Raw genomic sequence first — 27,823 nt, 5'->3', positions numbered from 1 at the left:
ACACAGTTGTGATATTGTGTAGGGGGAAGGCAACTCCTGCACTCCGTGGAGGCCCTCAGCCTCTGATGTATAAGGAAAGAAAACTATTTTTTTTCCTTTGCTGTATTTGCTTGAGCAGAGTTTTCTTGTCTGTACATGTGAGCTGTGAGATAGATGTGAAAAGTTCAAACGAATGCATTTTTCTCCCAATGTATACAGATTCTAATCTGTACAATGACCTGTACGTATGAAAAAAATGTACTTATTTATAAATGGTTAACACTTGGAAAGAGAGTCTGGCCTGGTGTTTTCCTCACACTGCAGCCTGAAATTAAGAGCATTGGCTGGTGACTTAGCCCAGCCGTACAACACTGGGTGTTTCACTGCTGGAGCCTGTGTGGATGGGCTGGGGCGAGTCTGCCCCCTCTTGTCATTCGTGTGGGATGCAAGAGACTGGACCAGGCTTGTCCTAAGCAGTCCGCTGCCCGGACCCGCCTGCTGCCTGGGAGAATTTTCTCCCCCACAGAGCAGCTTGTCTGTGGAGCACATAGGCTGCCTCTCGTCTGCTTGTAGCACGACCAAGGCGCCCCCACGAGGAAAAGGCATGTTCCAGCGCCTTGAGCTGGTGATAAATAACATGCCTCGAAGAGAAAAATGGGGTGGCCGAGGCATTATGGGGGTTGGCATTCACCAAATGAGCCCCAGCCGAAGCCTGTCAGCCACACTGTGGGGTTGCTGTTGGCCACGCCTGCTTCCCACAGCCCTGCCAAGCCACCCGATCATGGGGTGCATTATACCGGGGGGAACGATGCATAACCCAGTTTGACACCTGCGGCCTCAGGGTGTAGCGCCTTGGCTGGTACGGTGCGCCTGGCTGCACTGACTGCTCTTTAGCAAACCGCCGTCAGACTGCCCCCTGCTCGGCTCTCCGGGAGCAGCACGTTAGCTCAAATCAGAGCAGGGTACTCAAGGACAATGCATCACCTGCCAATATGCACCAAACAGCCCCACCCTCCCTTAGCCAAGCGCCCATGGCGGTATGGCCCTGACATGGTTGAGCCCGGGGCCCAGTTCTAGCGCGTGCTGTGCTGGCCAGCACGTTCCATGGGGCAGCGTGGTAAACAGGAGCTAGCTGGTGTGTGCCCCTGTTCAGCCACCTCGCGGCCTTTCAAAATCTGCCTCCAACGAAACTGGAGCCCAAACTCACACCCAAGCACCGGGGGCCCTAATCTACATAGTCGCATCCAGTGTCTCAGCAGTGCTCCCCACCCCACCCCCGGTGCGCAGCCCTTGCTGGGTGCATGCACAGCACGTGCCGTGCTAGGCCGGCTGATGGCCCGAGGATGCTCTGCCCACCTGGCAAAACTAGAACATGTGGCCCAGGCTCGTTCCCACCATTTATTGACTCAGGTGCAGCACAGTACAGGCCAACAGCTTACACACAGACCGGTAGGTCAGCAGGTCATTGACAGGGCTTTGCCTCCCCCCCCAAACAGACCCAGCCGGGCATTGCTCAGCCACGGGCGAGTCAGGTGCCTGCCTTTGGCGCAGGAAAGGTTTTGGCAGGGCAAGACTCGGCTGCAGATTCGCGCTGCTTGCCTGGGACGTGCGTGTGTGACAGGCTTGTCTATTGGCAGTTTGAGGTGCACGCGCCTCTGGGAGGGCCCCCCCCCCCGGTGCTAGCAGAGGGTTGCTGTTTTGAACAAACTACAGCGTTGGGCATTTGTCTGTAAGGACACCGTGCACTGGGCTGTCCCATGGCCGGCAACAGGTTGAAATCCTGTCAGGTGCAGGGGATTTCAATCCACGCAGCTCACAGTTTTGCACCAACTTGGACAGGATCCTGTGCACCCTGCTCTAATGTAGGGAAGGCGGCCGTAGAGCGAGGCTTAAAACCTGGGGGGGGGGACGACACCCTCTGGCATTGCTAGACAAAGCTGCATCCACCTTTCCCTCATTACAGACGTTCCAAACGGCCCTTGACGTCCCTCCTGGCAGAAGTAAAATGAGCGAAGGGGGGTCACAAGGGAGCAGCATGGGCCCGACCCCCTTGCAGAAAGTGCAGAATTAAACATCAGGCCCCAGGCCGGGCCCTGTCACAAACTGTTCAGCCTCTGGGCCTGCCGGGGCTGTCGGCTTCAACCTGCCAAGGCCGGGCTGTGAGGCTGGGCCACCCGCCCTCCTGGGATTGGGGAGGATGGGGGCAGGGAGACAGCCTGCACTCTGGGGCTGGGAACCTGCCGGCCCCATGCTCTGGGGAAGGCTGGGGCCATGCACCTGCCCTAGCCCCCACCCCCACCCCCACCAGGGCTGCCTGCTGTCTGCCCTCCCCTTCTCCCCTACGCCACCAGCGGGGCTGGGAAAGGCTGGAACTGTCCCTCCCCCCCCCCCCCCCCCCGCTTGCTCCTGCTGGGGCCACACGTGCCTGGGTTCGTATTGTCAAGCAAACCCTCCCCTGGATTTCTCAGCCGTAGTTTGGGCTTGGGGTGAGTCTGCCCGGCCCCTGCCACAGCAGCAATGCTCCTCGCAGGGCGGTTTGCCACAGGGCCTGCAATGGGGCAAGGGGAGCTCTAGCAGAGCGATGATTTCCCTCGCCCCTCGCCAGCCCGTGGGGTGCGCTCTGCCCCTGTGGGACCAGGAGGGGGGCTCCAGGGGTTTGCTAGCAGGCTCCAGGCAGCCTAAAGGAAACGAGGCTGCGGCTCCTTTGCTCCTCCGCCCCCCGGGGCCATGGTGTCTGCTCTGGCCTCCTCCCACGGTTGCAGGCAGGGGTGGGGCTAGGCAGGGAGTGTTCACTGGACAGGCCCACAGGCGGGGGGGGGGGGGGGGTTGTGCTGCTGCCACAGGAGGCGTCTGCAAAGCCTTTCAGCCCCTGCAGCCCAGCGGCAGCAGCGCCCCACAGAAGAGCCAGCACGGGCGGGTGGACGGACCGACCTGCGGGGCAGCCAGGAAGAGCAGCTGGAGGCAGGGTCACTGGTGCAGACGGGAGCCGGGCTCCCCGCGGGGGGGAGGGACCGGAACACAATTCACTGCCCCCACCTGCATTTCTGCCCCGCCGGGCACGCGGCGCTGCCAGGCGGTGGGGGAGAGGGGTTCCCTTGGAAACCAGAGGCTGGGCGGAGGGGCGGGCAGGGGTCATCCCACCGGGGCGGGCAGCAGCACGTGTACGCGCCGGCCGGGATCGGCCCAGGACGGCTCCGGCCTGTGTCTAACCGCCCCGCGGGCTAGACAAACACCCATCGACCATTGCACAGCCCAGGGCCGGAGCCACCCCTGCTTCGGCATTGGCCAGAGGGAAAGGGGCTCCGGGGTTGGCAGCCACGGGCCTAGAGAGCGGGTCCAGCCGCGTGGCACGAAGCGCCGCAGGCCGGCTGTGGCTGAGCACTCCGCTTTGCAGTCACAAGCACGAGGGGGGAAGAAGCCACCAGGCACCAGGCACCCGCCTTCAGCCACACGGGATCTGCTTGTGCGGCGCACGACCCGCACTGGCCAGGCACGCTGGGACGCGGAAACGCACGACCCGCACTGGCCAGGCACGCTGGGACGTGGAAACACGTCCCTCCTGGTGGTGGAGGGAGCCAGGCCGCAGGGTGTGGAGAAGGGCCCACCCCCCGGCCAGCCCCAGCGCCAGGGGAACGCCCCGCATCTGGCTCTTGCACAGAGCACCCCCAAACCGAGCCTGGCCCTGTGCCGGAGGGGCCTGGCAGAAGGGCCCGGGGACAATATGACAACCCCGAGTGCCAGGACGGGGCTGAGCGAGCTGCTGGCCCCCGGCCCCCGGCAGAGAGGTAACAGCGACAGCAACACACCAGGAACGGCGACACGGTGGGGCTAGTACATGCAGGAGGGAGCTGAGTCCTGCCATTGTGGGCAGGGCCCCAGCTCAGGGAGCCGTCACTGGCTGCTGCTAGGGCTCTCCCCATTGGTGAGGGTCTTAAAGTCCATGGACAAGGCCAGCTCCTCAGCTGCGGGCGGCCGCTTCCACTCCTCCCGCGTCAGGATGTAGCCGATCACCAGCCCGAAGGCGACGAGCAGCAGGCCCAGGACGTTGGCCAGGATCCCTTCAGGCACGAAGGAGCTGTAGGTGGTCCTGCAGGAGCAGAGAGGGGCGGCGCTGAGGACAGAGGTTCCCTCCCTCGGGCAACTTGCAGAGGAGGAAAATGGCCGCGCTGCCCTGTACCACCCTCCCCCCACTACAGCAACCGGGCTGCCCCCAGCCACTTACGGGAGCGTTTCCCTCTCTCCTGCACATCCTAGGGGCCAGGGCCAGGAATTCCTGGCACCCTCTGGTGTGAGATGGCCAGGGCCTGTCCTCACGGGCGGCTCCCACCCCAGCGGCAGCGTGTGCATGGGGGGAGCAGCAGAGCCACATGGAGCCGGACTGCAGCAGGGTTTCCTACAGCTGGGTCCAGCTCAGAGGGGTGAGCTGGGGGGGTGGGGCCTGCAGTGAGAAGGGCTTTGAAGGGCTCTTGCAGCTCCCAACCATTCCGGGGCTGCTGGTAACAGAGATCTGACCCCACCCAGCCTGCACCTGTGAGGGGGAGCAAACCAGGAAACAGCCCCAGCTTTGCCACGGGCTAGCGGATGCCAGCTGAGAAGAGAATCTGGGCTCAGCTTTGCCACGGGCTGGCGGATGCCAGCTGAGAAGAGAATCTGGGCTCAGCTCACTGGCTAGAGAAGGTCTAACAGAGTTTTCTGTCTGGGGGAATCAGCAACGTTTGGAAATCGCTTTGTTCCAAGTCAGGCTGAGAATCCCAACCAGGAAAACTAAACCCAGGCAAGAGAGAGACATTGCAACCGGGGCCCCTGGCGCCAGCCTGCAGAAAGGAGACCAGGGCAGTTCTGTCCGTCAAACAACCCTGGAACACTTCAAGCTGCATTTTCTGACGGCCGCTTGTCGCGTGTCGGCTTCCAGCTGCAGGGTCCAAGAAGAGCTGGATAGATTCAGGGAGGTTAAGCCCATCAGTGGCTGTTAGCCAGGCTGGTAGGAATGGTGTCCCTCGCCTCTGTTTCTCGGGAAGTGGGAGACGGGAAGGATCACGTGAGGATTCCCTGTTGTGATCCCTCCCTCTGGGGCATCTGGCATTGGCCGCTGTCGGCAGACAGGACACCGGGCTGGATGGACCGTTGATCTGACCCAGTCCGGCCGCTCTTACGTAGCTCCCGTCAGTAGGGGCCGGTGGGTCTCCCCCCAGTCAGGCTCTGCTGGCGCTGGCCAGTCTCCTCTGTGTATCTGCCGCAAATGGCCTCTAAGGGGCTGAACCAGGCAGGGGCTGGACCCCCCCCCCCCCCCAAGGCTTTGAGGTGTGAGGGCCCGAACGCTGAGGGTGGATTGAAGTCTGGGTCCAGAGCGGCACGTGCCCAGGGTTCATTTTCCAAGCTCATGGGGGGGTTGTGAATTCCCACAGGCAGGGGCCACGGCCCTGACGCGTCTGTCACTTGCCTGATGCTGAAGAGCAGCAGCTCCAGGATGCCCAGCAGGCAGGCGGCGATGGAGAGGACGAGGAGGAAGGCGCCGAAGAAGACGTGCTGGGCTTTGTACTTGCTGCGGAGCGAGAAGGATGCTCCAGGGAACAGGAAGAAGCTGAAGCCCAAGAGCCACTGGAGGGGGGAGAAGTGCAGAGGGGCTGAGGGCACCTTCCCCCGGGTTCTCCACTGGAATTAGGTGCTAGTACAGCAGGCCTCGGGTAGCAGAGCAAACCACACAAGGCCCGGGGATCATGGGCCAGTCCAGCCTCGCCCTGCCGCAGGCTGACACCGGCACCAGCTCCTGCCGGCAGCCCAGGGGATTCAAAACAAATCCACCAGGGAGTGACGTGCCCAATGACTGAACAAGGAGCCCTGCCCCTCAGCCTCTGCTCTAACCACTGGAGCGCGCTGCCAGTCAGGCCCAAACGGGTCCCCCTGCGAGGCAGGATGGAGCTCACCTCCTCCCCCTCCTCACCTGGAGGAAGTAGAGGCTGAAGGCGGTGATCCCGCACCAGCTGTGCAGGCTGTACATGTCCGCAAAGCCCTGCTTCCTGTGGTAATCGAACACGGCGATCACACCTGCGGAAGGGGTTCTGGTTAGAGAAGGGCCCCCGTGCATTATCCATGTGCCCCTCGCCTCCCTCAGGACTAACGAGGCCAGTTGCAGGATACGGCCCCGTCAGCTGTGGGTACGTCACTGGCCTAATTCGTTATCGGCGCAGTCGCATGACATCCCCCGCCCCCAGCATGGGCAGCGGAGCCCCAGCCACGGGCCCCGAGCCTGGGGAGCAAGAAAAGCTTCCCCATGCGGGAACCGCTGAGCTCTGGGACCCCTCCAGGCAACGCAGCCGGGACGGTCCTGCCAGACCACCTTCCGCGGAGACTCACCCACGAGGGCGATGACCAGCGCGAAGGCGTGGAGCAGCCCGTGCAGGATCTTGGCAGAGCGCTTGCTCTCGTTCCTGAAGACCCGGTAAACCAGGAGAGCTGGCGGAGAGAAAGGGGCATGAGGGCGCGTGGGCGGGCAGGGACCAGCCTCCTCGGCTCTGCAGCCCCCAGCCAAGGGCACCGGCCGGACCAGGCAAGCTACACCCATCACAGGAAGCCGGGGAGAGCCGAGCAACGAATGTCTCGGAGCCGCTGGAGGAGGCGGCTGGCTCGTGCTGCGGGAGCGTAAGCACTTGCTCTCCCCGCTGCCGTGTCCAGATTGAATTTGTTGGGATTCATCTTTTCATTGCGCCACGGGGACCGGCCGGGGGCACCTGCTGATGCACGTTCCCCAGCCCGGCTCTGACCAGACGCAGCCCAAGCGGCCATCTGGGAGACAATTACCGCCCCCGGCTCTGCACAATCACATCAGCGTGTGACAGGGCGGGGAATGAGGTTGGCCTCCAGCCCCGAGTCCGAAGTGCTCCGCGAGCCACAGCGCTGAGAGCAGAGACCTCGCCAACGGAGTCACAGCACCGGCCCCAGAGAGGGGGCTGGGGGATCTGGCAGCAGGACTGGCTTTAGGGAAAATGGTGCCCCGGCCCCTGTGGGCAGAGCACCACCAGAGCCGGGCCAAGCTACGGGCTGACTGGGCTACCGCCCGGGCGTCCCATTGTAGGAGGCGCCGCCCGGGGCTGCCGGACCAGGTGGGGCTGCGCTCCTGAGGTGCATGAATGGCTCGGGCCGGCCCTGAGCACCACCCATTTCCCCTGGCACCCACGGGCTCCCCAACCACGGCACCCCCAAGCTGTGCTTGCTTTACCACTAACTCCTGCACTGTGCCCCTTTGCCCGACCTCTGCACAGCGCCCAGCCCCTGCACTGTGCTCCCACCTGTGCCCCCAGCCCTGCCGCACTGCCCCCCGCCCAGTGCCCTGCACCCCCTTTGCCCAGCAACACCCAAGCCCAGTTGCCCCTCGCCCTCTGGGCATGGGCCCGTTTGCCCAGCCCTGTCTGGTAGCACCCTAGTCCAGCACCCCAGAAGAACCTGTCCAGACCCAGTGCTGCCAGGATCGGTGCACCTGTTACCACAGCTGCAGGCCCCGCTGCTAACACTGGGGGCCAGCTTTGTCCTTGGCCGGGCCGGGCAGCTGCTCCTGGCCCCAGTTCCCTTCTTAGCCCCACAGCCCTGCTGCTGCCGAACCACAGCTGGGCAAGGGAAGGCCAAAAGCCAGAGGCCGTGGGAACCAGGAGTAACTCCACGTTTCAAGCTTGGCACACGCAGGCTTTCCAGCAAAGGAGCCGGAGGCGCCTGTGGCAGGGGGCTGAGAAGCCTGGTGGAGGCAGGTCGCATTCTCCTCTTAGCCCTCCGGCACCTCAGCATCCGGAGCCCCGCTTACCGTCCCCTTGGAGGAAGACCATGCCAATGACCATGCAGAGCGGGTGGACGTTGAACTGCAGCAAGTTTTCCCAAGCAATCCCGCCCCGGTACTGGCCCATCCAGGCTCCTGTCATGGCGACCACGGTCAGACCCAAGAGCTGAGAGATGGCCAGGTAACAGGAGAGCCCTGCTGGGGTTGGAGGCCTGGAGAGACTGTCGTCCATGCTGGGTGGAGCCAGTGGCCGTCCTGGGATGGAAGCTCAGGCTGCAAGAAGATGGAGACGGAGATGAGCCTGCAGAACGCCAGCAGCTGGGAGCACCGGGCTGCCCACAGGCACCAGACACATCGCTCACGCCACTTCTCCAGGGCTGCGGGCTCCGCTCAACCAGCCTGGACTTGGCGCCCATTTGCATTTCGAGAGGGGGCAGGATCAGAAACCTGCTATCTAGGCCCATCCCTCGTTCCCAGCCCACCTGGACTCAGAGACAAGTCTCCCCAGAGCAGCTTGCGACTGCTTCAGGCAGGACCTCGGACCCCTAATCCCGACCCGCTCACAGCCCCAGCAGTGCCCACAGAGCTGGCCAGCCCAGAGGCCCTGGGTCCAGGCCTTCACCCACTGAGCTTTGCAATGCCAGTCCTGCTCCGAGCTGGGCCTAGCGATGCGCAGCCACATCCCTGCATTGTTGGCATGGCAACAGGCAGCACCAGCTCTTGGAGTGGATGGCCTTGTACGACATTTAACGGGAAGGACGCAGCCCCAGGGGGAGGCAGGCTGGCTGTGATGTCCACACTGCAAAGACAAACCCACGGTGCCAAGGCCCAGGCCGGTTCTGTCCCATCACAGAACTGGGGCAGAACTGACTTTGTAGGTTTTCACAACGTCGAGGCCACGTTCTCTGACCAGGAACCAAACCCGGCCTGGGCTGCTGGGCTAAACATAACAACAGAACATCTGCGCTGCCATTTTATCCCTGCGGCAGCCCCGTCTGCACAAGCCTGAATCAGTTGTCCAGGCTCAGTGACTCAAGGCCAGGGGGTTTCCTTGTGCTCTTACCGTATGCCTGGCCAGGATCCCCCACCACTGGTTTTCCTTTTGGAGAGAGAAGGGAGGCGGCCAGGAACAGGACAGGCAGGCTTGGCAGAAGAGTCTCTCTTGACCAGCTTAGCAGCTGCTTTCAGTATCAGCCCTCATTGGCCAACCCTGCTCCAGCCCTGATCTGCCAGGAGATGCACAAAAGCTTCCTGGTTTGCCTAGAACCAGGCCAGATTAGCTTGGGGTGTTAAGAGGATCAATTGATCGCTCACATGCTCACCTGGTGCAGCAGGTCTGGCTACATGACTCAGCCCAGCTGTGGTAACAGTCACGGCTAAGGATTATGAAATTGAACTAACTTTCCTTTCCTTACCCACCGCTGTATCCTGCCCAGAGCCTTCTCTCGTCAAGCAATCGCTCCCTTTTGTCCTCACTGGGCTTGCTCGTGCCTTCTCTCCAGCTGATGCCTCATGTCTGTCTTATTTATATCATGGACTCTTTGGTTCTGTTTGTACAGCAGCTGGCTATGACAGGGTCCCGGGCCATGACTGGACTCTGAGGTAGGACTGCAGGGAAACATTCATACAACTGGGCTTATAAAGCGTAACATGAATTGGTCTCACAGGGGTGGCAATTTGGTGATTTTCTTAAAGCCCAGCTCCTGGTCTCGGGGTGAGACTCCCAGCTTTCTTTTACAAAGCAAGTTGATAGCACACAAATGCAGAGAAAAAGCTTGAAAACCTGAATCCTAAAGGCTTCAAAACATAAAAACTGTAACCTGAGGAGATTTAAGCCAATCCAGGGTGCATAAAACAATCATTTTTGGAGGGGGGGGGGAAAAAGAGAATATTGGATTTTTGTGGTTATTTAAACACCACATTTCTTGGTTTTTTTAATCAATCGGTTCAGTTTAATCCATTTTGATACAATACACATTATAATCACGCAAAACGTGAATAAAAATGAACACTGGGACCATGGACCTCTAGCCAAGATTTAGAGGAAAAAGCTGATTTTCTATATAAAGGAGGAGTCAGGCTGGAAATATCTAACTTTGGAGGTCAAGGGTTATGAACATGACACAACAGATCATATTCTGTATTAAAGGCTTGCTCCTAAGATGCGCCCAGGGGTGGTAGAAATAGGAAAAGTCATCACCGGGCACTGGGACCTGGCCTCGGACACCAAGAGATACCGTCGTGTATCTCAGGTTCAGCCACTGAGCCTGCCTGGGTGGTCACATCCTCCTAGTTGATAGCTTCTCCCAACCTGAGGTCTGCGTGGCTCAGTTCTCAAATAGTTATGACTCCACCCACCCCAGAACTCCTCTCTGGATCACGGAGAATCGCTGACGGGCCCGCTGCCTACCAGCCCTTGATTGGACGGGTCTTGCACTTCAAGTAAGTAGCCTTACTCTGCCTCTTCGCATGTGTACACAGATACACAAAGAGAGAGAAAACCCTTTGTTTCTCAACTGCCTTGCTCCATCTGCAGACATAAAATACTGCAGCACAACAGGCATGTGGGTTACGTGAGCAGCCATCTTGGATTGCTGCTAGTTCTCTTTCTGATGTTAGCCTGGGGAGTTATGTAACAAGGGAGAAGCAGCCACACACGCACCCAGAAAGGAGCAACATTGACACAATGGGATGAAGAATGTTGTGCCTTCGGAGTCTTGTGTTTCGTTTCGATTTCAACATCAGGGATCTGATGTGGGGAGCGTAGTAGTTCAGGACAGCAATACAATCAATTCAGGACTCACTGGTGTGGTGTTTTGACAGGTCTCCTGCTCCGTCAGCAATGATAACCATTCAGCGGTGTGCACCTTTGTATGCTTTCTTAGTATATCGTGCCAGCTCCGAACAGGTAGCTAACAAAATAGACTTCATGAGAGCCCCCGAAGACCACAGACTCAGATAAGATACGAAGGCACCCGAGTCAGGTTTATTGTTGAATGAAGCACGTTCATAGGTGTCGGTAGCCAGATGGCCTCCGAGCCGCTACATATTTGTACCCAGAACGATGGATGCATCTTAAATGATTATTAGATTGTCACTTTGCTAGATTATTTACAGACATTCCTTTGGAAGAGGTTCATTTCTTCTTTGGAAAGGCTTAGAATTTTTTTTATACCACTTTTCCTTTTTAGCATTTTTACAACACTTTAATTGCCCAATTACTTCCAGACTCCGCCGAGTTAACTTCTCACTTAAGTCACTTCATTTTTCCTTCAAAGGAAAAGCTTAGATATCACCGTTTTAAGTATTGTTCCAAGAATTTAAATTTCCAGTGCCTGTACTCACTGCTTTCCCTTGTTTTTGCCACTGTGTCCTTAGGGATCCAAACTTGCCTGCTTATCTGGGCCACATCCTGCTTTCCCTGCTGAATGGCCCCTTTCCATGGACACAGGCTTCTTCCACTACTAATTTAGCAAGCAGGGTGGGCTCTTTAACGAGCCCCCACCCCTCCTGCTTCCTTTTCTTGGGTAAATCCAAATGTTCATTTCGGCAGTCAGCTATTTTTTTAAAAACACCTCCTTACAGGGTTTTTTTTAGAACAGCCAGACTGAGGCAGTAGCTCTCTTGATTGAGGTTAAGGGCTTGTAAACCAGTAAATATTTCGCCAATTTGTTTTTAAGGTCTGCATGGTATAAACATGAGCTAAGCTTCTTCAGACCATGAGCTATGCCCAAACTTTTGCAATATTTGTTTTAAGGATGTACTTTACTACTTCTCCTTTCCAGGAGGGGTCTCTTTCTGCATCTTCGCACCCATGCGCCCCGTTTGGTTTTAATAGCCATTTTTACTCTTATTTGCTTTGTACCCTTCAGACCCTAAACAAGGGTCGAATGGAGATGCTAAGCTTTGTCCCGTTGGGCTTGCCCCTCATCCGACTGTGGTTCCAAAGCAGTGGATGCCGTCTCATCTTAAATTTGCCAGGGCCACCTTTGTCCATTTTTCTTCCCATTCTTCAGGCACTGTACAAGTGCTTGCAATCTGGTGTTTAACAACAGGGGATGGTGCTTTCCAGGTTTTTAACAGCTTAAGAATGGCCATACTCGGTCAGAATAACGGTCCATCTAGCCCAGTGTCCTGTCTGCCCACGGTGACCAATACCAGATGCCCCAGAGAGAGGGATCACAACAGGTAATCAATCTTCACGTGATCCCTCCCTTGTCATCCACTTCCAGAGAAACAGAGGCTAGGGACACCATTCCTACCTATCCTGGCTAATAGCCATTGGTGGACCTAACCTCCATGAATCTATCTAGCTCTTTTTTGAACCCTGTTAAAGTTCTAGCCTTCACCACATCCTCTGGCAAGGAGTTCCACAGGTTGACTGCACTGAGTGAAGAAAAATTTCCTTTTGTTTGTTTTAAACCTGCTGCCTATTCATTTCATTTGGTGACCCCTGGGTCTTTTATTGCGGGAATAAGTAAATAACTTTTCCTTATTCACTTTTTCCACACCCGTCATGATTTTATAGATCTCGATCATATCCCCCTTAGTCTCCTCTTTTCTAACCTGAAAAGTCCAAGTCTTTTTAATCTCTCTTCATATGGGACCCGTTCCAAACCCCTCATCATTTTTGTTGCCCTTTTCTGAACTGCTTTTTCTGATGTTATATTTTCCTGCTTTACTTGTTCGAGCAATCACATGTCTGGCCTGCCTGTTGCCCTGCCAGCAGAGCCCGAACCTTCCAATGCTCGACAGCCTGTGTTGCTTCCTCTATTTCTCTATTTTTTCATTTAGCTGGGAAGCTAGTCTAGTGGAATGCTGTTTAAGCCATCTTACGGCCATAGACATCAATTGCAAAGTTCTAGCTCTTTTACTTGTATTACTACCGTAATTTAGCGAATATACCCTGCTCTTATATTCATTTTTACAAACCCTGCACCCCCCTTTCCCTCTCCCCCAGAGGCTGGAGGCTGTACTGGAACCTGGGGCGGTGAGTGGCTAATCCCCGCTCCCCGCTGCACCGTAAATATACCCCCCAGCAAATATACCCCTGGCACAGAAAAGTCTTGTATAGCCCGTGGGTTATATTTGTGCTTGGGGGATACAAGATTTTTTTTACTTAAATAGAAAAAACTACAGGGTATATTCGGGTGTGGGATACATTCGCTAAATTACGGTATTCTTTAGAGCTTCAGTTTCTACCATTGCTTTACAAATGCCTGTCCATGTTCCCACACTTTCTTTTTTAAATTCAAATGAACCCCCTTCACTGGCAAACCAGTGGGTCCATGCTTCCTCAACCTCACGGGGATTTTCAGGGGAGAGGATTAGGGGGTTCCCAAACTCGTGGCTTTCTGCCATGTTAGATGGCGATTCTTACAGCGGACCGCTCGCTTACTTTCCAAGTCACGTCGTGGTCACCAATGTAGCAGTTCAGGACAGCGATACAGTAAATTTAGGATTCACTAGTGTGGCACCCTGACACATCTCCTGCTCCTGAACATTCGGCTGTGTGCGTTTTCATATGCTCCCTCAGTATATCCTGCCAACTCTGCGCAGGTAGCTAACACAATAGACTTCACAAGAGCCTCTAAAGGCCACAGACTCAGATAAGATACGAAGGCACCCGAGTCAGGTTTATTGTCGGTAGCCAGATAGTCTCTGAGCCCCTACATATTTGTACCCGGGACAATAGGCATGGCTCAATCGATAGTATGGAGTTCACTATCGCCCCCTAGGCCGGCCAAAGAATTAAGTGAGGTACCCAAACATTTACAGACAGAAATGAACAATCTATGATACCCACCATACGTAGCATCTTATGCATTAATAACATGTGTGGTACCTCCCCTTGGACTTTCCTCCAAAGCAGTCACTGCTCATTGTTCTGCTTTCACTCTTGTTGTTTCAAACTATTTTATCATGTACTCAGCTGGGTGTCCTGTACTGTCCTGATGGTATGTTTGTACATATTTCATGTACTTTTATCAGTGCTCGCAGTTCCGGTGCAGAGACACACTGTCTTGCCCGCAAACATTTGCTTTTGACATGGCCTGTCTGTTACTCATTGTATATCTCTTGCTTACTTTGGTTCAAGCACCAGCCCCATGCTTCAGCCTCTTTCTCTCTCCTACACTGGGGAACTTCTCATAGCTGCAGGTTATAAATAAAATCCTCTTTGGGAATTTTTCAAGAAAATCTTGTTCTTCTGGGTGGAAAAAAGGAACATGGGCCAAATGTAAACTGTGTAAAGAAGAGATCCAAGGCATGTTGTCAGAACAAAGACCCTTCCAGTTCTATGATTCTAAGAGATCATCTACTCCAGTCCCCTGCCCTCACAGCAGGACAAGCACCACCTACACCCTCCCTAACAGCTGTCTGCCTAATCTGCTCTTAAATATCTCCAATGATGGAGATTCCACAACCCCCCTAGGCAATTTGTTCCAGTGTTTAACCACCCTGAGTGATAGGAAGTTTTTCCTAACGTTCAACCTAGCCCTCCCTTACTGCAATTTAAGCCCAATGCTTCGTGAATGAACTGACATATGAAAAAAAATACTCTTCACAGGATTCTGAATTTGATGATGACATGGACATGTCTGAACTATCTGGATCAGCTGCTTAGTAAACTCATTTCCCCACCACCCTTGACAGCTTTGATTGTTGTAGGCAGGGCTGTTGTGGCCCCAAGTCGTAAAACGTGTTCTGAGTGGAAAATTTACTTATGAATTTCAAACTGTAAATGTCATGTTAGCTTATTGTGGGAGTACTTATCAGTTACATCTGTACTATTAATGCTACATTTCTGAACTGACTCTTGCTCAGTGTAATCAAACACCTTAGATTAAAAAATGCCCAATAAACTTAATTTTAACACTTAAAATATTTTCCCCATAAGTCATATGGAATGCTGCCACAGATAAAGGTTTTAATAATTTAAATCATTATTTTCCCTATTAAAAAGTTTTAGAATCATTTTTTTCATTGAAACAGCAGTACAAACAGTAGCAATAGGAGGAATATTTCATTTATACTCTATTTTTTTTTTAAGTGATGCACTGAATAACACTCTGTGAATGAGTGTGACTTTTTTACCACTTCAGTGTCCACTTTACAGATTAGGAGCTATGAACATCCACCATCTGCAAGGCATACAACTTCAGAGTCACCTGTGGTCCTTCCAACGCTGCTGCAACTACACGTCAGACAGAAAATTACTGCTATTAAAAAAACAAAACTTCATTCAATACATGCATAACTGAGTTTGGAATCAAGACAAGCAATTCCAGCAAGAGTCCATAGGCTAAGAGACTTCTCAGTTCACTTAATCAACGCATTCTCCATCGTGTGTCATTGTGCTCAGAACATTGACGTGGTTCAATCAGTATTAGGGTTGCCAGGTGTCTGGTATTGGCCCGGTATTTTAATGTTTGTCTCAGACAGAAGGCCGCAGGGGACAATCTTCCCCTGCGCATCTGATGGAGGCAGGGGGAGTAGGGAGATTTAAAAGGCGCAGTGACTTTTTTTTTGGTGCTCAACAACTTTCAGTATACATTCGGTATTTTTTGTGAAACTATCTGGCAACCCTAATCAGTATGAGCAGGCTACAGGCTGCGCCAACTTTGCTAGAAGGATCCTGGGTACAGTGAGCGAGAAGGAAATAGAAGAGTGTGTAAAAAACACTGACAGGAAATTCATTAATATGAGTCTTGATGGGTGGAGCAGTGTACACAGTGCATGTGTGACAGCCAACCCCATATTGTATTCCCTCACAGAAACAATATGCCAGGAAATGCCCATAGAGCAGACTATTTAAAAGTATTAACTGAAACAGCTATAAACATACTGAACAAGTGTCAAGTATCACAATCCTGCACATGCAGCAAGGAGGAGAAGAAATCTAGAAGATAACGAAAGGAAGCTGAAACTTTTAACCTGGGTGCAGTTCTCATCTGATGCCTCTTGTAGTCAAAGATGTAAGTACAACTCTACTTTGCTTGAGAGGGGCACTCAGACAAACTAATTCTCTCCCCATGTGGATGATGGAATTCAGGGGCTGGCTGTTCTGAGCAATGTATTAAGAATTGGGCTATTTTGACAACACTTACTGAAGACAATTGTGATAAAAAGCCAAAGTAATCATTGCTGGACGAAGGAGAAGTCCTGGAGACATGCTGAACGTACTGAAACCTATTGCCTTAGCCTTTGACAAATTGCACAAAGATTGCTGCAGCATAGCTGATGCTGCAGGAATTTGGAGAGAACTTCAGAAGACATTCGAGAAGACAACCCAACAACAAAGTTAAGCTGCAGTCAGTCAACAAGCAGGTGGATTAAGTACTTACTCCGCCTCATTTGGTTGCCAATATTCTCAACTCAAAAGTGCCAGGGTAGATACCTAAGTGCTGAAGAAGATGCTGCTGGGCCTCTACTAATCACCCGTGACAACCATAACAGAGATCAGAGCTAGAGGTGACCACTCAAGCAGTATGTGTTTGCTGATGACGTTCTAAAGAGAGTCAAAACCACAAACTTACTGGAAATCACATGCTAAACCCTGGAACCAGAGTTTATTGAAGGGCTAGCCCAGCTTTTGACAGCAATAGCAATAGACTCTTCAGCAGTTATCAAAAAATAATTTCTTCTTTGGACTAATTCAGTCAAAATTGAGTAACTGATTGGGAGTTGAAAAAGCAGGAAAACTTCTCTCTCTTCGAGCTTATGAATAAAAATGCAGGAAGGAGGGGCTAAGATGTGCTAGTTTTACAAGTCTGCAGGACACCTTAAAGTAGCTTAGGAGTCTGTGGTCTATGATTCTACATTTCTTGAAAACAAGAATACCAGGACTGGAAGGACCTCGAGAGGTCATTGAGGTCCCCTGCCCTCGTGTCACCAGGTCCTGATGAAATGCATCCCAGGATACTCAAGGAGCTGATAGAGGAGGTATCTGAGCCTTTAGCTATGATCTTTGAAAAATCATGGCAGACAGGGGAGATTCCAGAAGACTGGAAAAGGGCAAATATTGTGCCCATCTATAAAAAGGGGAATAAGAACAACCCAGGAAATTATAGACCGGTCAGTTTAACGTCTGTCCCAGGGAAGATAATGGAGCAGGTAATTAAGGAAATCGTATGCAAACACTTGGAAAGTAATAAAGTGATAGGGAATAGCCAGCATGGGTTTGTGAAGAACAAGTCATGCCAAACTAATCTGATAGCTTTCTTTGATAAGATAACGAGCCTTGTGGATAAGGGAGAAGCGGTGGATGTCATATACCTAGACTTTAGTAAGGCATTTGATACGGTCTCGCATGATATTCTTATTGATAAACTAGGCAAATATAACTTAGATAGGGCCACGATAAGGTGGGTGCATAATTGGCTGGATAACCGTAGTCAGAGAGTTGTTGTTAACGGTTCTAAATCCTGCTGGAAAGGGATAACAAGTGGAGTTCCTCAAGGGTCTGTTTTGGGACCCGTACTATTCAATATCTTCATCAATGATGTAGATATTGGGATAGAGAGTACTCTTATTAAGTTTGCAGATGATACCAAACTGGGTGGGGTTGCGACTTCTTTGGAGGATAGGGACATAATTCAAAATGACCTTAGCAAGTTAGAGAAATGGTCAGAGGTAAACAGGATGAGGTTTAATAAAGAGAAATGCAAAGTGCTCCACTTAGGAAGGAACAATCAGTTCCATACATACAAGATGGGAAGCGACTGTCTAGGAAGGAGCATGGCGGAAAGGGATCTAGGGGTCATAGTGGACCACAAGTTGAATATGAGTCAACAGTGTGATGCTGTTGCAAAAAAAGCAAATATGATTCTAGGTTGTATCAACAGGTGTGTTGTAAGCAAAACTCGTGAAGTCATTCTGCCGCTCTACTCTGCACTAGTTAGGCCTCAGCTGGAGTACTGTGTCCAGTTCTGGGCGCCACATTTCAAGAAAGATGTGGAGAAATTGGAAAGGGTACAGAGAAGAGCGACAAGAATGATTAAAGGTCTAGAGAACATGACCTATGAAGCCAGGCTTCATGAACTGGGCTTGTTTAGTTTGGAAAAAAGAAGATTAAGGGGGGACATGATAGCGGTTTTCAAATATCTAAAAGGGTGTCACAAGGAGGAAGGCGAAAATTTGTTCCTCTTGGTTTCTGAGGACAGGACAAGGAGTAATGGGCTTAAAGTGCAGCAGGGGAGGTTTAGATTGGACATTAGGAAAAAATTCCTAACTGTCAGGGTGGTCAAATATTGGAATAAATTGCCAAGGGAGGTGGTGGAATCTCCCTCTCTGGAGATATTTAAGAACAGGTTAGATAGACATCTGTCAGGGATGGTGTAGACGGAGCTTAGTCCTGCCTTGAGGGCGGGGGGCTGGACTCGATGACCTCTCGAGGTCCCTTCCAGTCCTATTATTCTATGATTCTATGATTCTATGGCAGGACCAAGTACAGTCTAGACCATCCCTGATAGACATTTATCTAACCTACTCTTAAATATCTCCACAGATGGAGATTCCACAACCTCCCTAGGCAATTTATTCCAGTGTTTAACCACCCTGACAGTTAGAAAAGACAGGACTATGCAGCACGTTAAAGACTAACAAGATGGTTTATTAGGTGATGAGTTTTCCTGGGCCAGACCCACTTCCTCAGATCAAATTGTGGAAGAAAATTGGCATGACCATATATACCAGAGATACAATCAAAAAAAGTGAACACATATAAAATTGACAAATCAGATTTTAGAACAGAGGAGGGGTGAGGGGGGAGGTTAGTGTCTATGAGATAATATTAGGGGTGATAATTGGGGAAGCTATCTTTGTAATGGGTAAGATAATTAGCATCTCTGTTAAGGCCCATTCATAGTGTTAAATTTAAGCATGAATAACAGTTCTGAGGCTTCCCTTTGTAGTCTGGTGTTAAAGTCTCTTTGAAGCAGGATGTACGTAGTGAGGTCATTGAGACAATGACCAGTCTGGCTGAAATGGCAAGAAACCGTTTTTTCTTTGTCAAACGGTCTGATGCCTATTGTGTGTGCATTGATTCTTTGGCGAAGTGTCTGAAAAGTTTGTATACATAGCAGACGGACACTTTTGGCACATGATGGCATAAATTATATTTCTGGATGAACAGGAACATGTGTTCTTGATCTTGTAACTGACATGGTTAGGTCCAATGACGGTTATCACCTCTAATATCATTATCTCATAGACCCTTTCCCTCACCCCCACCCTAACCCCATTGTAGAATTTCAACTTTTTTTAAAAAAAGCCAGAGGGGGAAGAACATACCAGCAGGATCCATATGGAACTTATCCCAGGGGAATGGCTCTGCTGGAAGCTTACTCCACCCCCACGTGTATCCAGATCGCTGGGTGAAGGAGCAGGGGGTTGTGAGCGAGAAGACCATTCATTCAGTCTTCCCCCAGCTGTTATTAATGTTTTTGCACACATTGCAACAGTTTTTATTGACCCAGCCCGGCCTCGGGGACTGGCAACTATCAATCTCCCTGTGCTACCGATAAGATAATGGAGACTGCACAAGGTCACTTTAATTAGACTCCAATATTGCAGCCTCATTGCTAAAGGCTACGCAAATGAATGGATAAGCATGTGAACGCTACATGCTGCCTCTGTACCAGCTGCTTTACCACATCTCTGTGAAAATCAGGAATCCTATTTGCTGGATAAGCCATTTGCAAAGGGTCTTAATTCCAGAGAGAAAGGTGAAGGTCCCCGTTTACCCCTGCTGCTGACTCTAGAGAGGGGCATCATGCTTCCACAAACAGAGCTTCAATTCCAGCTAAGGCTGCAGCTAAGTTTGTTTCAAACCTAGTTGACTCCTCTCAAGAACTCCATTTAAAAAAAAAAAAAAAAAAAAAAAATCAAACAAGGCAGTAAAGACAGAGAGGTGAGAGTCCCCTACACTTACGGCAGGACCAAGCACCATCTAGACCATCCCTGACAGATGTTTGTCTAACCTGTTCTTAAAAACATTCCAAGATGGAGATTCCACAACCTCCCTAGGCAATTTATTCCAGCGTTTAAACACCCTGGCTATGTCTAGACTGCATCCCTTTTTCGTAAAAGGGATGCAAATTAGACGTATCGCAATTGCTAATGAAGCGGAGATTTAAATCTCCCCCGCTTCATTAGCATAAAAATGGCTGCCACTTTTTTCCAGTACGGAGCTTTGCTGGAAAAAAGCGCCAGTCTAGACGCAGATCTTGCGGAAAATAAAGCCTTTTCTGAAAGATCCCTTATCCCTTGGAAGTTTTTCCTAAAGTCCAACCAAAACCTCCCTTGCTGAAACTTAAGCCCATTGCTGCTTGTCCTATCCTCAGCGGATAAGGAGAATCATTGTAACCCCATTGGGACAGAACCCCTCCTTACAGTCCAACCGGACTCTCGGCAGGGTCTGAGCAGCAGCCCTAGCACAGGTGGGGGAGAAGGTTGCTGCTGGGGGTTGACAGCTCACACTGTGCTGCCTTTCCTTTGTGTGGCCAGTTTCACATGCACAAGGAAAGGCCTAAAGACGCACAAAGCAATTTTCGGCAGTTAGTTTCCTTGCCAGGTAGGTAAGTATTCCCCATTACTGAAGGCAGACAGGACAAGGTGTCGGTGTCTCCGCACGAGTGGCCTTTCTTTTCATGTCACACAAACGTCTTTTGGAGAAAATCTAACTATGCCCTAGCTCCCAGCACTGGGGTTTGAGGCTTCAAAGTCGCTCAGTCTGAAAGGGTCGGGGAGCAGCAGGCAGCTCCCTTAATTCCTCCTTGCGGTTTCTATGCAAGTGACAGAGGCAGATTAAAGAGGGCAGTTGAAACAGGGGAGATTTATTAAGCACACACACACTTCACTCCCAGCCAGAGCTGCAGGCTTTATTGGATCATAACCGATAAGTGGATTAAGACAACTGGCTTATTCTATTAGACTGCACTGCAAATGCCAGCTGTGTGCGTGTGGCACTTGCAGCCCGAGGGCAGAAGAGGCTCTGGAAGGAACATCAGCAACCAAAAAGTCTCAAGGAGAGCAGCAGGCACTGTCCCTTTGGGAATATTAAAGGACTGGGTCATGGGAGAGAACAGATGCGCCTGCCTTTGGATGATGGAGGCAGGAGGCACATGAGACACTCACAAACCCGAGAACAGCACTTTCCTCGTGAATACAGAGCAGCCACATCAAGGCACCTGCAGGGCTGGGATGAGAGTTCTTCATCAGGGGAAATCCTGCCCCTGCCCAAGAGAGAAGGGGGAAAAGAAAAGAGATGCAGCCCCCTCATCCAATAGGTAGGGATGTTAAGTCCCAGTTAACCACTTAACTGGGATCCCCTGTGGAGCGGCAGACCAGTCTGGAGCGGCCCCCTGCCTGTGCACACTGATGGCTAACCAGTTACTGATAAGCATCATCTAATAAGGGGGATGCTTACTGGTTAAATAGTTACATCCCTACTCACAGGTGATCCCAAAATTCCTAGCCCTAAATTAAGCCTCCTCTGGACCAATGGCTGGGGGGTTGTCAGCCCCCCCATCCCACAAAGAGAAACAAAAAGCCTTGGAAAGCCATGAACAAACACCACTTGAACTGCCATCTCTCCAACCCCCACCCCACACAAGGCGTCTGCCAGGCTCTGACTTCACCCCCAGTGCAGCCGACACCAGAACTGGCATCAGCAGCTATTTCTAGGGCACAGAATGTGGAATCCAGGTGCCTCCAGCAGAGGGTGGGTGCCATGCTGGGAAAAAGCAGGACATGGTGGTGGGGACAAGAGAAATTCCCCCCAGCACGATGGAACACAGATGGCCCTGGCTACAACCTGCCTCCCTCTCCCAGGAACATAGAAAGGTTCAAGGCAGGCAAACAGATGGATGCAGACAGAAAGAGGCACTAGGGAAGCAGCAAAGCACACAGTGTGGGACCTGACACCTCCTACGGATGCCTGGAGGAAGAACTCCACCAGACTTTAATCCTGCATCGCTCTGCTTGTAAGATGAGCTTTAGAGGCCTCATGTGCAGCTGGTTCAGGAACTAGCCACAATCACACGGCAACGCTGTGAAAAGGAGTCAGTCTGGAAGTGAATCCGGCTGTAACTGTTTTGACTTGATAGGTTGTACACTGCCCCTTTAACCACCAGATTTTCCAGAAATCTCAGCTCCTATCTAGGTACCATTCTGAGTAGCTACATTTACAGGACTCCTCAGCATGCTGGCTGCTAACACCCTGCCAGTATCATTGAGAGCTGAGCCCTTTTAGGCCCTGGTCCCAGCTGTGGGTGCTGTATACTTGGAAATCTGGGTCTTACCTTCTAAGGGATTCCTGGTTGCCAGAGAACGGCAGCTATTGTGTGTTCAGGGCAGACTGCCACAGAGGAAGGAAACCCTCATCCTCTGCTCTGACGCTGACGTTATTTTTGTTCTCTTAATCTAAAATAAAGGTTACTCTGACTTAACTTCATGGCTGCTCTTTGGGCCTGGAAAAAAGTAACACGAGGCAGGGCCAAGGCAGCAGAACAGTTCGCATGAAGACTAACTTGATAGTATGAGAGAACAGAGACCCGTGTCTCCTTCTGTTCGGGGTCCCCTCTAACTGGTACCACACAGGGGCCATTTTCTATTGAGGAGGGGAAAACACCTTCACAAATCTTGTTACTAAGGTTAAGATTTTGTCATTACCATTATTTTTACTGGAAGTCTCGGAGAGGCTGTGGAAAATAAACAAAAATTCACAGAAGTCTGTGACCTGCCTGTGACTTCTACTAAAAATAAAGGGAGCTGACAGGAGGACTGAGCCCCAGGAGGGAGGGGAGAAGAGCCCACTGCAGATACCTGGGGGCTCTCAAGTCCCTGCTGGCAACAGCTCCAGCCCCACTGCCCCAGGGCCAAAGCGGAAAATGTCACAAATCCATGACATAATCTTATCCTTAATTATTGCTTCATGGCATCAAGAGAGTCACTCTCCCTCCCCTCACCTAATCAGCAATGGAAACACACAATGTGAGACCGCGCACTGCAGCGCCTCGTATTTCCCTCAGCTTTCCTCACCCTCTTTGCCAGCTGTGCAGTCCAAGCCAAGGACCCCTCATCCCAGTTCCCCACCCCTTTTGCCTCCACTGACTATCTCCAGCAGCTCCCAGGGAAGCATAAGGCATGAAAGGAGAAGAGAAATAGGAGAGGATCAGAACTGCAAAAAGAAAAACAAGACACATCCCTAGAACTGCTACTTCCCACCCACGGTCTAACAGGCATATGCACCCCCAGCCCCCAATAAATAATAAACTTCTGCTGGAAAATACACAAGTCCCACCTCACTAACACTCAGTAGCAAGAATCCAGCAAGCGCCCTGCTACGGGGGCTGATCAGTGGTGCTGGTCAGGGTACTCCCAAAATTAAAGCCTACCGCCTCCACATTAAGCTAGTCAGACTAAGACTCACATGGGCTCCTGGGGAAGTCCGTCCACACCCTTCAGTCTCCAACAGCAGGGAAAGCAGCCTCTCTGCAGCTCCGTGTCAGCCGCCAAGTGAAAGCTGTTCACCCAGTGCTCTCAGCTGCACCTGATATTTCAGGCTAAGTTAATCACCTCCTGACAATCATCCTCAGCTAACCTGGTAACAACCTGAGGCAAGATGCCTAATTAACATCCCTGCTGCTTGCTGGGAAATGGAGGTCCAGAAGCAGTTAACCCCCTCCGCCTCGCAGGGCAACTGTAGGAAAGGGTAAAGCAACCAGCACTTGTAAAGATCTGTGTTCTCCTGGGCACTGCACGCAGGGGGCATAACACTTCAGTGCCACCTCTACTTCCTATAATGTAGGCACTGAAGCAATCCCTCCAAAGGCCCAGGAAACAGGGGAGACTCACACCCCACTGGGGCTTTGAAATAAAGCAACTGACAACAAACAATGCAGCCTCCCTAAAAGAGTTTTTACAGCTGGTGATTTAACAAATTCAGGCTAGAGGTGGAAAAACCCTAGCTAACTATCCAGTCTGGCATTTGCTACCCTTGTCCAGTCCCCAGTAATGGGGTTTTACCCTTTCCATTACTCACTGTTGGACAGTTAAATAAAGTTCTCACACTGGAGATTATATCCCAATATTCAGCCTAGCTTTTCCATTATTTCATCCCATTACTTCTAGGTAAACCTCAGGTTACTACACAAACCAATTCCCTTCCTTCTTGGCCTAAACAGTCTGCAAATATTTGCAGAGTGTTATATCCTTCCTTCGTCATCACTGATCAAACTATAAAACACCCAGCTAGAATTTGTAGGGCTAGCTTTTCGCGAGAGCTCAGAGATCAGATGCATGCTGGGTGCTGAACTGTTGTGAAAATCTAGATGTAAGCGTCACAGTGGCAGCTGCTGGACATGTTTACAGATCTGACAGCTAAGCAAGCAAAAGTGGAACCAGCTCTCCTGGAAATTAAGTCCTGATTGTGGATACTAAGCCCTGGGAATTCAAGCCCTTGGCTTAACATTTCCTTATAAATCAAATCCTCTGGGTCAAGTCAATTGTTTGTTCTCTGAACTCCCTCCAGTGTCAATAATGTTCTGGTAACTCAGTGCCCAAAATGGAATGCAATATTCTAGGTGGGTGCTCCTTGCAAAGAACTCTTATCTCCCTGCTCTGGAAATGCAATGTCTGTTTTAGGAATTTATCTGGCCCCCATTACCACAGCATATGAGATCTTACCATTTTTAATGCAGTTAATCCTCTTATATTCATCTTACAGATGAAATGCTCCTACATTCATCTTACAGATGGGAAACTGAGTCATGGAGAGACTCAATGACATGACCATGGTCACAGAAGAAGTAACCAAGCAGGGTCTTAGACTAGTGCCTTAACCACTGGGCCATCCTTCCTCTCTGCAGTCCAGGATTACACATCCCATTGCAAAGTTCTGTCTAACTTGCTGCTCACTCTTGCCCTTAGATCTAATTTGTCATTACTGTTGCCTGGGTATTTCTCTTGCATCAAAAACATGTGTGTCAGATCTGAATCTCTTCAAGAACCAAGTGTCAATAACCCCCCAACCAAACCCAAGGGCAGGTTAAAAGAAAAGGAAGTTATTTCAAGTTGGCTAAGTAAACAGATGTGGGGCAATTGCTACAGGCTTGTAGAATCTTAACAGGAAAAAAAGAGAAACAGTCCAGTCCCCCTGGGGAAAATGTTCTCCTCTTCAATTTCTTCAAGTGCTGGTGCTGTAACAACGACATTCTTGGCAACAAATGCAAGCGTAAGGCAGCTGGATTGGAGAACACAAAGGCTACGTCTACACTGGCATGAATTTCCGGAACTGATTAATACGGAATACTATTCCGTTTTCAGTATTTCCGGAAAAGGAGCGTCTACATTGGCAGTCTGCTTTTCCGGAAAAGCCCTTTTTCCGGAAAAGCGTCTGTGGCCAATGTAGATGCGCTTTTCCGGAAAAGACTACTGGGCTGTCTACACTGGCCCTTTTCCAGAACAGTGTTCCGGAATAAGGACTTATGCCCGAGCAGGAGCAGAATAGTTTTTCCGGAATAGCGGCTGATTTTGTACAGTAGAGCATCGTTGCTTTTCCGGAAATTCAAGGGCCAGTGTAGACAGCTCGCAGCTTATTCCGGAAAAGCGGCTGATTTTCCGGAATAAGTGGCCCAGTATAGACACAGCCAAAGGGCAGGGCAAGTAGAACCTGGCTTAAGGTCCTCTCTGAGGGTCGCTGCCTTTTTGTCCCACCTCATGGCTAAATGCACCTCTCAGCCATCACACTGTTTCAGCACTGACTGACAAAAAGGTCCATCTGCTGAGGAGGAAATACGGCAGGGAGAAAGGGCCTGGCATCAATTAACTGAGAGACCAATCTGTTCTGCTAATACTTTTTCTTTGGCTTAGGATTGGCACTTAGAAAGCCAGATACGCTCAGGAGTGAGGGAGGACTGGGAGGTAACAGGACAGCAAAAGCACAGCGGAGTCATGGATTAGGTTGAAAGTGACCTCAGGAAGTCCAACCGCCTGCTTGATGCAGGATCAGCCCCAACAAAGTCAACCAGGCTTTGAGAAAGGCAAGTGAGTGGATCCTCTCTGCCAAAACACTGTCCTCACTGTTCTCCGCCTTCCCAAGAGAAGCCCATTCAACCCCAAACCAGAACAAGAGGTGCACTGCAATCCCATAGGGCCTAGGCGCAGAACCCAGCTTCACCGGGATGGCCACGAAAGGCTGAGTCTCACCCAGCTCCCCGAGGTGAGCTCTTTCCCGTGGCCCTGTCCAGGTGAGGTGTGCTGGGAGCAGGCACTGAACTGCACCCCACCGGTGGCTTCGGCCTTAACGCAGCTGAATTCACTCCCCCCCACTAATGCAAACATGGGGTCGGGACTGCCTATGCGCCTCTCTTGGGTGGGAGCATTTCTGGGCATGCCAGCTGGAATCACCTGGCCCCCTAGAGGCCTAATTATGGACATTCCAGCTACCCCCCTACACAGGAGACCCCATCCTGAGCCCTTGGGGGGTCAAACAAACCACACAGGTATTTGCTCTTTCCAGAACCAAGCTTCCCCTCAGGGCTGCCTGCCATGGGACGGTGCCAGCCACTGAGAGCTAGTGAGAGTCAATCGGGGTGCAGTGTAGGAAAAGCTGGATTCCCGAGAGCGCTGCATGCTGCCAGCATGGATCAGCGCGCTCTGCCAGCACAACGTGCCAGCCCCATGCCAGGCAAACAAACCGCTTCAGAGCCAGGGCACAGGGAGAGCCACCCCTTGGCCCAGGCAATGGGGCCTGAGCATGCAGCGTGCTGTGTGGAGAGGTGGGACGTAGACCTGAGAAGCTGAGGCTCAGCAGGTGAGATGCAGCAGGAACACCCCGAGAGCTCTGCTGGGGCGCAGAGACATGGGGGGAGGGGCATGAAGGGAGGATCAGGACCTTTGGGCTCAGAGGCATCGATTCTGGGGGGGACGGGATCTGGGGCTTTGGGGCTCAGAGGCACCGATTCTGGGGGGAGGGATCTGGGGCTTTGGGGCTCAGAGGCACCGATTCTGGGGGGAGGGGGATCTGGGGCTCAGAGGCACCGATTCTGGGGGGAGGGGGGATCTGGGGCTTTGGGGCTCAGAGGCACCGAGTCCGGGGGGAGGGGGGATCTGGGGCTCAGAGGCACCGAGTCCGGGGAGAGGGGGGATCTGGGGCTCAGAGGCACCGAGTCCGGGGGGAGGGGGGATCTGGGGCTCAGAGGCACCGAGTCCGGGGGGAGGGGGGATCTGGGGCTCAGAGGCACCGAGTCCGGGGGGAGGGGGGATCTGGGGCTCAGAGGCACCGAGTCCGGGGGGAGGGGGGATCTGGGGCTCGGAGGCACCGAGTCCGGGGGGAGGGGGGATCTGGGGCTCGGAGGCACCGAGTCCGGGGGGAGGGGGGATCTGGGGCTCGGAGGCACCGAGTCCGGGGGGAGGGGGGATCTGGGGCTCAGAGGCACCGAGTCCGGGGGGAGGGGGGATCTGGGGCTCGGAGGCACCGAGTCCGGGGGGAGGGGGGATCTGGGGCTCAGAGGCACCGAGTCTGGGGGGAGGGGGAGTCCCCACCCCAGAGGGGGCGCCACTCGGGATCTCCGCCCACACCCGGCCCCTGCCGCCCAGACGCCGCGGCGACGGGCGCAGTGTCAGAGCCCAGCGCGCCCCGCACTCCGGGCCCGGGCTCCTACCTGCGGGGGGGCGGCCCGAGGAGCCGCTGGCTGGGTCGGCGCCGCCGGACAGGCCCGGCCCTTCCTGCTGCCGGTGCCCGGGGAGCGGCTCCGGCGGGAGGGGCCGGGCGCGCTCCGGGCCGCGGCGTTGCCCCGGCAACGGGCACGCTGACTGGCTGCCGGCCGGGGAGGGGGCAGGTACCGGCCGTGACGCCAACGGGCGCGGGGGCGGGGCTGGGAATTGTGTAACGTTCTGGGGGGGGGGTGCACCTGTACGGGGAGGGGCTAGAGTGTGAAAGCAGGAAGGGGGCGGGGCTGGGGAATATGTAACGTTCTAGGGGTGGGGGTGTGCACCTGTAGGGGGAGGGGCTGGAGTGTGAAAGCAGGAAGGGGGCGGGGCTGGGGAATATGTAACGTTCTAGGGGTGGGGTGG

The 27,823-nt window shown here is 52.6% G+C and overlaps 1 protein-coding gene across 5 annotated transcripts; it reads right to left on the bottom strand.

The window, feature by feature from the left end:
- Window positions 1–1,363: 1,363 nt before the first annotated feature.
- CYB561 (cytochrome b561) lies at window positions 1,364–27,568 on the bottom strand. 5 transcript variants are annotated; one of them, XM_075911633.2, is made up of 7 exons: window positions 27,412–27,563; window positions 9,160–9,352; window positions 7,772–8,017; window positions 6,334–6,432; window positions 5,921–6,024; window positions 5,420–5,577; window positions 1,364–4,066 (listed from the first exon to the last, which is right to left on the bottom strand). In XM_075911633.2, exons 3-7 carry the CDS (start codon window positions 7,974–7,976, stop codon window positions 3,871–3,873), a joined length of 762 nt encoding a protein of 253 aa, XP_075767748.1. In that variant the 5' UTR covers window positions 7,977–8,017; window positions 9,160–9,352; window positions 27,412–27,563; the 3' UTR covers window positions 1,364–3,870. The 5 variants fall into 5 exon arrangements, with proteins under 5 accessions (XP_075767748.1, XP_075767749.1, XP_075767747.1 ...); XM_075911634.2 differs by having other exon boundaries at window positions 9,164–9,352; XM_075911632.2 differs by lacking the exon at window positions 9,160–9,352 and having other exon boundaries at window positions 27,412–27,568.
- Window positions 27,569–27,823: the final 255 nt, after the last annotated feature.

The sequence above is a fragment of the Pelodiscus sinensis genome, chromosome 29 (assembly GCF_052426305.1).
Source record: "Pelodiscus sinensis isolate ZL-2025 chromosome 29, ASM5242630v1, whole genome shotgun sequence".
NCBI lineage: Eukaryota > Metazoa > Chordata > Testudines > Trionychidae > Pelodiscus > Pelodiscus sinensis.
Note: the sequence above shows the minus strand (reverse complement) of the source record. Positions and strands in the feature narration are given on the sequence as shown.

What these genes read in the sequence shown, in the direction of transcription:
- CYB561 (XM_075911632.2), bottom strand. Translation starts at nt 7,976, where the DNA reads ATGGACGACAGTCTCTCCAGGCCTCCAACCCCAGCAGGGCTCTCCTGT. An exon ending in GGTCTTCCTCCAAGGGGACG is followed by an intron (nt 6,433 to 7,771) that starts GTAAGCGGGGCT and finishes TCTCTCCGCCAG; the next exon opens with CTCTCCTGGTTTACCGGGTC. An exon ending in TCAGCCTCTACTTCCTCCAG is followed by an intron (nt 5,578 to 5,920) that starts GTGAGGAGGGGG and finishes TCCCCCCTCCAG; the next exon opens with TGGCTCTTGGGCTTCAGCTT.